Source organism: Centroberyx gerrardi, chromosome 9 (assembly GCF_048128805.1).
Source record: "Centroberyx gerrardi isolate f3 chromosome 9, fCenGer3.hap1.cur.20231027, whole genome shotgun sequence".
Taxonomy (NCBI): domain Eukaryota; kingdom Metazoa; phylum Chordata; class Actinopteri; order Beryciformes; family Berycidae; genus Centroberyx; species Centroberyx gerrardi.
The window spans coordinates 30,523,472-30,534,286 of NC_136005.1; the positions used below are offsets into that span (position 1 = coordinate 30,523,472).

Here is a 10,815-nt window from a genome sequence, read left to right on the forward strand (position 1 = left end):
AACACTATTGAGTGCTTAAAAATGACAATGACATGCATATTTTGCGAAACGTTTATTAATTTATTACAGTATCTGTCCAATCCAATATCATCTTTAACAAAAAAAAATCATCGGTCATACTTTATACTACATCTATACATTTGCTGTTTTAGTCTAGATGACTTCCTAGCACACTTAGTAGGCAGAAAGAGTGATCACTACAAACAAAGAGTTACTATGAGCATCTCAGTTGCATGGTAAAGCATTTGGACTAATGGTGGATTTACACAGTGGGGAGTGGACAGTCTGACTGCTAAAACAGAATTCATCCTTTAGCTGCAGATTTTCACAAAGACAGTCCATCCATCTGCACCGTGGCATTGTATCACAGCATTTTTAGCTAATGTTAACAGGTCTTATTAGACAGTCTCCCTAATCGATTGGAAATGGAAAGCTGTCGGATCTAGGCAACAAGGTTAAAAATCACATGGTTTTTTCCTGTGTAAATGTAGCTTAAAATGAATTCAGTGTGACCGGGTTTTGATTTCTTTTGAAGAAAACCTGCCCAGGAGTGTTTCTGCTCCCAACTCAACACGCCTTCCTCCTCACTGTCGCATATTCCTCTCTTCTACACAGACAGTACATAACAACACAGTTCTCTGCTCTGTAAGAACAAGAAGACATTTCAGGGTAAAGGATGAAGAGTTGGGATTCAGTCTGAAAGGGCATCATGTTTGCTTTTGAGTGGTGTGAGCATTACATACAAAATACCTCCCGCCTCTTCTCTCATACATTTATAGTATTCACATGACCACTGATGCAATAATTTAGCGTCATGTAAATGTGCAATTTATCCCCCCCCCCCAGTTATCAGTAACCATTACTTGTTCAGGACATTTTTTGTTCAATAAAGCCCACTATGATCATCCACAGGGGGTTTTATCGAATTTGCAAATTCCCTCCCCTATTGAGTGAAACGCTGTCAGTCTCCTCTGCCTCACATTTGCCCACATACAAAACACCTGTTTCGTTTCACCATCTTCACAGGGAAGTATCACTTAATTTTCTTTTTTATTCCAAGAAACCCAACAATATGAAAGATCTGGAATCGGTTCACCTCTGAAACCTTTGTGACAAGAATATAATAGCAAGAAAACACTAGGCGGAGAAAAAGGCAGTGACAGAAACAGGGAACCCGTTTGAAAATCTATCGAAGACAGTGAACAAATATAGTCAGAGATCAAAGCATAGTGAAGGTGAGAAGGAACGCAACTCCACTACCATGAAAGTCTCTGGAAACGCCTGCATGATGCTACTGGAGAGGAGGAAGTGGTTCCTTCTTGTCAAAATAAGAGCCCAGCAGTGTCCATAAGGATGTCCTGTACACTGGTATGAGGAGCATATCTACTGTAGCTCTTGGTGTGGGCATACAGAGTGTACTCACCTATCCACCTCCTAAGTACTGAAGTACAGTATACAGACAGGGGAAATCTGACAAATCACAAGAGTGCTTTTGCAGAGCGCAGAAGTAGAAAAGCCGGGCATCCGCCATTTACTGCAAAAAAGATACCCAAGATAAAAACCCTAAGGAGGAAATGTGAAAACGGATAAGGCAAGATAAGGCAACTGTACACTGGGGATCTGTGGGGGCCGGTAGTGCTTTCCCACTGGGGGAAACAAGACTGGTCAGGTCCTATGCAGATGGGGGTCAATTTGCTATCTACCATTCAAGTCAGTTTACTATTAACATTTTATGTATGAGCCTTTCCACTGCTTTCACAGAAATTTCGGGTCCTGACTCCAGTAACTAGTCCCGGCTCTCTCTCCTGCCTCTGTGTGTGTGTGGGCTGCGTTTACTGGCCGCCCCCCTCCCCCTCCTCCGCCTCCTCCTCCTCCTCCAGCTCCACCAGAGCGGCGTGGCGGTTGGCCTGGGAGCCCTCGCTGAAGAAAACCTTCTTGATCACGCCCGACTTCGGCGCGCGGATGGTGTGCTGCAGAAACAAACAACGAAGGAAGGAAGGAAAAAAAATCGGCTTTGTTAGAAACTCGGCGGGATCCGGGGAGAGAGTCGGAGAGAGATAGACGGAGTAAATGTGCGTGTGTGTGTGTGTGAGTGAGTGTGTGTGGAAGAGCCTCACCTCCATCTTCATGGCGATCATGACCATGAGCGGGTCTCCGACAGCCACCTTGTCTCCTGCCTTCACCAGCACCTGGACACGCAGCGAGGAAACCGGATATCATAAGAGGAAAAAAAAAAAAATCCCAAGTTGTAATCTAAATATCATGACACTGTTTTTCCCTGCTACTGGTTTATGTTTGTCTTTATTTGCTTTAAGCTTTAAATGGGGATCTGAGAGAGATATACAAATTTCTATTTCCACTTAAATATTTAATATGGCGACTGAAGTCCTCTAAAACTAGAAAGCTTCATGACAGCTACCTTGCCCTGAAGAAAACGACAGATTCTTTTGGCTTGACGGCAATCAAATCAAAGCCGATTAGACTTTATACTGCGGCACAGTCACAGCTTACCTTCTCTATAGTTCCGGTCATAGGGGCCACAGCTCCACCCTGGGCCCCGGAGCCACTCACACCAGCCAGATACTTCGGCACTGGGACCGACACCTCAGCACTACCCTCCTACAGGGAGAAAATATAGAGGAATATTGCTACTTTTTCAAACTTTCACAATCTTTATTAAATCCGTAAAGGTAACAAGACAACACAACTGTAGAGAAATCACAGATCATGTACTGGTAGAAATATCAATAAAAAAAAAAAGGAATTTGTCATGTAATTGTTCCAGTGGAAAGCCTATCACAGAGAGCAAATAGACATTGTTCTTGTGCATTCTATGGTGTTCTAGTGCATTACGGTGCTAGGTAGAACGTACCATGGAGAACAGGTGGACTGTGTTGTCCAGGATGACCAGCTTGGGCCGGGACTTCACCCCGTTGACGGAGCAGTGCAGGAACGAAGCTCCGCCCTCTGTCTCCACGTCCCCCGTCACGTGGTACACCTCATTACCAATCTGAGAAGAAAACACCCCATGTAATGAATATGATGGATGTGAAGAAGAAACATCTGCTGTTACTCTGACTCACCTGCATAGTGTAGCTTCCATCTTTGTTGTATGTGACCTCCACATCGACTTCTAAAGACACACACACACACAAACAGAGATGTTGTCAAAGTTAGCTGGTGATTTAGAACTACCGAACAAGGCGGAGTGGGGAAAGGGAGTGGACTAGAAGACAGAAGTCATCTAAGAGTTGAAACTGAACACATCACACTGACACAGCAGCAGATAGCGGGAGGTATTATTAGCCTCTCTGTGACATTTATAGTATGAATATTGATAGTGAATATGAGTTCATTACCAAACTGTCAGGGACCAGACCAGTTCTTAATTATTAAAACAGCCATTAAACGAACCAGCGGCACAGCTCGGGGTCTGCTGTTCACTCCGACTGTACTGAACTTCATCTAATTAAATGCCTGATTCAGCTGTCGTCGATGACAAAGTGGACCAGGTACATGGAGACGGCAAGAAGAAGACGTCTCTGGTCAAAATCTGGTAGTGTGAGTCCGGCTTGCATTTAGTAGACAAACACCCAGAGTTCAACTACTGAGAATTAATGACAGAACTCATGACCCCGTCATGACCCTGCTGATCAAAATACTGCTTCTCAACCTCATCCGTTCTTTCCTTCACTTCTCCCTCCCTCTGTCCACCTTCCCTCCCTCCCTCTAGGGGGCAGTAAAGGTCCACAGTCGGTCCGGTACTTACTCTTGTCTCCCAGCTGTAGCGTCATGCTTCTGTTGAACAGTATGTTGATCCTCCGACCGCTGCTGGAGCCAAACGGGGAGTAGGGGTCTGGAAAACACACGGATACACTGAATAGATCTTTTCGGGGTTAAATGTACATCAAGGCGAGAATACCAAAGCAGGCATGAAATACCGTTGGACGTCTGTGTGAACTCCTGCGTGCGCTTCCTCTCCTGGAGCACCAGGCCCAGGGCCGCCTGGCAGAGCGTCGCCCCGGACGGGGCCCTCGGGGCGGGGAAGAGGTCGGCGTAGTGCTGGGGGATGAAGCTGGTGGTCACGTTGCCCGCCTCGAACTCCGGGTGGCCCGACAGACTCAGCAAGAAGTCTATGTTGGTGTTCAGGCCCACGATCTGCGGGCAGGGCGAGTGAAGAAGAGGTTCGTCTCAAAGAGGTTCCGCTGCAGTGAGAGTGAGTGTGTGTGTGTGTGTGTGTGTGTCTTACGTTGTACTGTCGTAGGCAGTATCGCAGTTTCTTTAAGGCAGCTGATCTGTCCTCTCCCCACACCACTAGTTTAGCTATCATAGGATCGTAATGGGCTGACACCTCGTCCCCTGAAACACACACACACACACACACACACACACACACACACAAACAAAATAAAACATATACAGACTTTACAGTACTGACTGAAATAGAAAAAGCTTTCATGAACTGGACATAGGTTGAGTAGCAAAACAGACAATTCTTTATGTCCGTGCATGCCCTACCCTCTCTGACCCCGGTCTCTATGCGCGTCTGCTGGTCCGCCGCGGGGGTGGAGAGGTGCAGCAGAGGCCCCGCCCCCGGCATGAAGTCGTTGTCGGGGTCCTCGGCGTAGATGCGCGCCTCGAACGAGTGTCCGCTCAAGACGATGTCGTCCTGAAGGAGGGGCAGCCGCTCCCCTGCTGCCACCTGGAGACGGAGGAGAGGAAGGCGATCAGAGTTGAACTGAAATCAAAAAGCATCTTCCGTCTATTCTCATTCCCTACATCCCTCCTTCTTCTCTCAGAGGACGGGATGGAAAACAACGTCCCCGTTTTCCCTCCGCCCCTCCCTCACCCTGAGCTGCCACTCCACCAGGTCGGTTCCGGTGATCATCTCAGAGACGGGATGCTCCACCTGCAGCCTGGTGTTCATCTCCATGAAGTAGAAGTTGTGCTGGGCATCCATGATAAACTCCACCGTACCTACACAGGCAGGCAGACAATATGATGTTAGCGTGAGAACAAAAAAAAAGGGGATGAATCCACAAGAGAGGGATAAAAGGAACACCCTAAATACTATCTAATTCTGTAACTGTGGGTCTAAGGCATGGGTTCTCAAAGTGTGGCCCGCGGGCCAATTGCGGCCCTCGGAAACGTTTCTGGTGGCCCGTGATGAGTTAAGGTGACATGATGAAATGCATGCGTTATATTTGGTCCGGTTCCAATAATACCGTTTTAAACCAACCTACATCACACAGTACAGTACTTTGCTTTTAAGAAGGGTAAAACTTCGCCCCCTGGGCTAAACTGTCAAGTTAGGAATGGTTGCATGGCAACTAGGCAACTAGGAGATGCCTACTCGCGAGACAGATTACGTCTTCATTGCAGCTATGTACGTTAGCCGGTTAGCAAGATGGAGGACCGGGGCCATCGTGCAAAAAACATTGTGTCAGTGAGGAGAAAAGGAAGTTTCAGGAGAAATGGAGCAAAGCTTACTTCGTTGTACCTCACGGGTCGGATAAAGTGATGTGCCTAATCTGCAAGCAGGTGAATGCAATGCGCAAGGAGTTTAACATAAAACGCCATTATGATACCAATCATAAAATGTACGAAGTTCACGGGCGAGGAGCGCACAACTAAGCTTGAACAATTTCAAAGAGGCTTAACTGCCCAGCAGTCAGTTTTCACCAACCTGGCAAAATCCGGTGAAGCTGTAACACAGGCTAGGTATGTGGTAGCTCAAGAAATTGCTAGGCGGAGCAAGCCGTTCAGTGACGGAGAATTCGTGCGAGACTGCAGTTTGAAAGTGGCTGACATTGTAGTTCTGTGACATAAGTTTGTAGAATGACACGGTGACACGACGAATCGAAGATCTGGCCAACGATCTCAAAGAGCAAAGAGCAAGGTATGTTGATGTAGTAACAAATTCATAATGAATAGCCTATTGATGACAGGCAATAGCATAATAATAATAACAACAATAATAATGATGAATGTTGTGGTATTTGGTAAGCTTCTATTTTAAAAGTCTCTCTCTCTCTCTCTCTCTCTCTCTCTCTCTCTCTCTCTCTCTCTCTCTCTCTCTCTCTCTCTCTCTCTCTCTCTCTCTCTCTCTCTCTCTCTCTCTCTCTCTCTCTCTCTCTCTCTCTCTCTCTCTCTCTCTCTCTCTCTCTCTCTCTCTCTCTCTCTCTCTCTCTCTCTCTCTCTCTCTCTCTCTCTCTCTCTCTCTCTCTCTCTCTCTCTCTCTCTCTCAACTGGAATTGGTTCTCACTCAGGTCCCTGCTGATAAGACAGGAAATCAACAGCATATCACTCGCTCCAGCACAAGGCTCTCTGTGTGTGTGTTTGCAAGGCACTTTTGCGACAACTGAATGAACTGACATGAATCAAATGACATGAACTAATATACTTAAATGACTGCACACAGGATTGTGTCATTTCCCACTTGTGACTGTAGAGGGCAGAAAAGACCAGGGAATTTGTGTACAAGGTTTCTCATACTGGTGGTTTTGCAAGTTTTAGCCTCATTAACTACAAATTGGGTTTATTTTACATTACTGGCTGCAAACCATTTCCAAAGCATAAATTGTAGACATGCACCTTTGTCATTAAAACATCTACAAATGGACAAATGGGATTTTTTCTCCTCCAGAAAACACACAACATACATTTCTCACATGATTCACAATTGGCATGACTTTTAGTCTAGAATAGGCTATTAAAGAAAAGATTTGTTTTGGAATTATTTTGTGTTCCGTTTTTTCTTGGGAGGCCCTCAATCCAATGTTGGGTCCCTAAATTGGCTCTCAGTCATCAAAACTTTGAGAACCCCTGGTCTAAGGGATCTAAGGGATGTGTGTGTGTGTGTGTGTGTGTGTGTGTGTGCGTGCGCCTCACCTGCCCCTACATAGTTGACAGCCTTGGCTGCTTTGACTGCTGCCTCTCCGAGTTTCCTCCGCACCTCAGGGCTAATGTCGGGCTGAAAACGCACACACACACACATTTAGAAACACAGTGACAGCATGCAACAATTGGCAGGAACAGATGCAAGTACCCATTAGCCCTTACATCCAGTTTCACAGTACACATCCACACACACACACACACACACACACACACACAGTATCTCTCTTTCTTATGCAGCATTCACACTGTAGCGGTATGCGGTACATGGCAAACCAGATGAGAAAACATTCTTTCCTGCATTCTTACTTCTATCTCACACTCGCACACACACACACACACACACAGACAGACAGACTTGCGCGTCTCACCCCCGGTGCCTCCTCGATGATCTTCTGGTGTCTCCTCTGGACGCTGCAGTCTCTCTCAAACAGATAGACGGCGTTACCATGCTGGTCTCCAAACACCTGGACCTCCACGTGTCTGCAGGAGATGAGAGAGAGAGGACACAGAGACAGATCAGGCTTTTTAGCTCACAATAAGAAATAAAAAAGTATAGGGATGTGTGTGTGTGTGTGTATTACCTGGGATCCTCCACAAATTTCTCCACCAGCATGACATCGTCGTTGAAGGACTTCCTGGCCTCTCGTCTGGCCGACTCCAGCTGTTCCAAGAAGGCCGAGTCTGAACGGGCGATACGCATACCCTAAACACACACACACACACACACACACACAGACACAGGTCGCATATTCACACAGACACAGAAAGAATATGCTTTGCTTAAGTGTCTTTGTTCAAGTTATTTAAATGTTCTAAAAGTGACTTTGTTCAAGTTATTTAGGCTTTGTCGACTTCTCTCACCTTCCCTCCTCCTCCGCGGACTGCTTTGATCATCACAGGGTAGCCAATCCGGGCGGCCTCCGCTTGGAGCTTCTCGTTCGATTGGTCCTCTCCGTGGTAACCGCCAATGATCGGCACCCCGGCGGCTGACATGATGTGTTTGGATGTGCTGAAGAGAGAGATAGAGGAAATCAAATTAACAAACAAACAATGCTTATTTATCGCATCGCAAGTTTATGTTTTTTTATGTAGCCCCACAATTGCTTATATTCTATTTTTAAGTTTATATTGTATTTTCTTCCCCTGCTGCTGCAACAACTCAATTTCTCCATAACTTATGTTATGCTGTTTTTTTTGCCATCTAATTGGAAGGGCTTTAACATCCTCCCTACTCAATCATTTTCATTAGTGAAAACTAACTCTTTCCCTCACATTCCTTCCTTTCTGATACAAGCATTTAAATTTGCCAAGTTTCAGCACAGAGTGGTTTGAGAATCCACGTAATACCACTAAATAATTTAGAGAGAGAAAAAATATGTGTGTGTGTGTGTGTGAGTTACCTCTTAATGCCCATGTCTCGGATGGCAGAGGAAGGCGGACCGATGAAGATGATGCCCTCTTGTTTACAGGCCTCCGCAAACTCTGTGTTCTCTGATAGGAAGCCGTAGCCAGGGTGGACTGCCTACACACACACACACACACACACACTGAGAATAACTAACAATGTTAAATCCCCTGTTGAAACACTATCGCCCCACTAGTGGCTTTGTTTACGTGGTGATTTACTGGACTGAAGACTTTTTTCCCCAACATGGAAACTCATTTTCTGAACTTTAGATAGAATAACTGACTGTATGAGACAGCTAAAAACCTAGTACTACATGTATTATGAGATTTGTGTACATTTGTAATGTTTCAGAAATTCAGAAAGCTCAGGGTGGGACAAGTTGAGGGGGAGTGAAGCAGAATAGGGAGACTTCTTAATATCACAAATTATCAATTGTTTTCCCTCTGATAGCTAGAACTTTTAGGGGCTACAACAAATACAAGGATTACTCACATGTGACCCAGACCTCTTGGCCACTTCCAGAACTTTCTCCATAGACAGGTAGCTCTGCTGGGAGGCTGCAGGGCCGATGTGGTAGGCCTCGTCTGCCTACAGAACAAACACACACACAACTTTTGCTTTAAAGACTATAGGAAGACAAACAGATAGACACGGGCACATAAACAGAATGTTCAGGAACTATCAGTGGACAGTATAAGAAAAAGCACACCAGAATCCTTTGTTTGAGACATATCTAACACCTCACCATGGCGACGTGCATGGAGTGTCTGTCCGCATCACTGTACACAGCCACAGAGCGGACGCCCATCTTCTTGGCCGTCCTCATCACGCGACACGCGATCTCCCCCCGATTGGCTATCAGCACCTTCTCTATCCTTCCCCCTCCTAGATGGGACACAGGGGGATATTAGATTATGTAATGAGTTTTTGTTGTTTTGTTGCACCGTCGTCGCCAATGTCACCGGCACAAACATTTAGTGATTATTTTTTGGAAGACACTTTCCTAAATTACAACACAAAGTGTTCTGTAACTGAAAGCATTAAAAGACAACAGGTGCTATATTCCAAAATAACAGCTGCATAATTTAATTTATATTCTTGTAAAGTGCAATCAAGAAAAAGTTTGAGTCCCAGAGAGAAAAACATCCCTTCCACTGTTTCATTTGACATTCATTTTACACAGAGTGTAGCAAATTGTGGTATGATTGCCCATATTTTACATGTATGACAGCAATATATAGACAACATGTTTCAGGTGTTGACAGTAACTGAGAAGTGTTTTCTTCACCCACCTCCTGAAACAAACCTCACTCGTCCTTTGGTCCATGACACTTTCCTGAGAGGAGAGGGAGAGAAGAGGAGAGGAACAGTGGGTCAGGCGGATCACAGCAGCAACACAAGTACCATTCACATCCCTATATGGGTGTGAAGGGCAGAGCAGAAGCTAAATGAATGAACTCTGACAGGAGGGCTAACTTCAGAGATAGCTAGGCTGAGCAGCCAGTTACAGTAACTTTGAAGTGACACCTAACATCAGTAGAGAATTGAACTGAATTCACTGAAATGAGTTAGTGAATGCTAGCCACCCAGGTTTCTAAAACAAAGTTGAACCACCAGCATTAGCCATGCTAGCTGGCTGATTGCTACCTTTAACCTTGCACAACTCTTATCTGATCCAGCGGCTCGCACCTTGGAGAAATAATATTAACATGTTGACATCAAGTAGAAAAATAACGTAAGGTAGTACAGGTCAGCAATCATGTGCTCCAGAAAATGATTTACAGTGGGATGCATGTGGAAACCTTGTACAAGTGCATCTGTCTGGTGGGTTAGCTCCCTCGTAAGCTAACGTTAAGCTAACTTAGCTAGCCAGCTTGCAAACTTCATAGCTGCCAAGCTAGAAACAAGTACAGCTAGCTGAGTGGCGAAGATAGAGGAGGACACCTGTTTCACACGAAAAGACAGCAGACATGACACGCTCTGTCCTACTTACTGTGTAAATATCCTCAGACCCTGCAGGGTTGGAAATTTCAGAATAACAGCAGCCATAGCTACCAGCTGCTGCTAGCTAGCTGCCTGACTGACTGAGCAGCTGAGAGAAAAGAGCGAAGCGGTAATGACCTAGACACCTTCCAGCATTGTTCATGGACGACACAACGTCAACTATTACATATTACTGACCACTTTTACTAGTATCTATTTTAATAGATGTATTGTAACAGGGGAAAACAATAACAGTAACAACTTTTACTACTGTCTACAGGTTAGAGCTGTGTATCAATAATTTTGACCTTTCCAAGGACTCGTAGTCTCGTTAGCCAATGGGAAAGGTGGATATGGAGGTGGGAAGGAACAGCCTGCATTTAGGAAGAACTGCCAGAAGAGGGCAGTCTCTCTCTCTCTCTCTCTCTCTCTCTCTCTCTCTCTCTCTCTCTCTCTCTCTCTCTCTCTCTCTGCTGTTGCAATGCAACAAGAGGACACAAACAAATTGTAAAAAGGGAAGAAAT

General features: G+C 45.4%; 1 protein-coding gene across 2 annotated transcripts; it reads right to left on the bottom strand.

Moving 5' to 3' along the window:
- Positions 1–39: 39 nt before the first annotated feature.
- On the bottom strand, positions 40–10,577 carry mccc1 (methylcrotonyl-CoA carboxylase subunit). 2 transcript variants are annotated; one of them, XR_013505090.1, is made up of 20 exons: positions 10,302–10,577; positions 9,601–9,644; positions 9,054–9,193; positions 8,801–8,896; positions 8,301–8,422; positions 7,762–7,909; positions 7,482–7,603; positions 7,269–7,380; positions 6,892–6,973; positions 4,850–4,977; positions 4,519–4,702; positions 4,250–4,359; positions 3,942–4,158; positions 3,770–3,856; positions 3,084–3,133; positions 2,873–3,010; positions 2,512–2,619; positions 2,118–2,189; positions 1,751–1,970; positions 40–1,699 (listed from the first exon to the last, which is right to left on the bottom strand). XR_013505090.1 is itself a non-coding variant. In XM_078285582.1 (19 exons), the coding sequence occupies exons 1-19, from the start codon at positions 10,355–10,357 to the stop codon at positions 1,833–1,835; spliced, it is 2,154 nt and encodes a 717-aa protein (XP_078141708.1). In that variant the 5' UTR covers positions 10,358–10,577; the 3' UTR covers positions 40–1,832. The 2 variants fall into 2 exon arrangements, 1 of the variants encoding a protein (XP_078141708.1); XM_078285582.1 differs by having other exon boundaries at positions 40–1,970.
- Between the last annotated feature and the right edge of the window lie 238 nt (positions 10,578–10,815).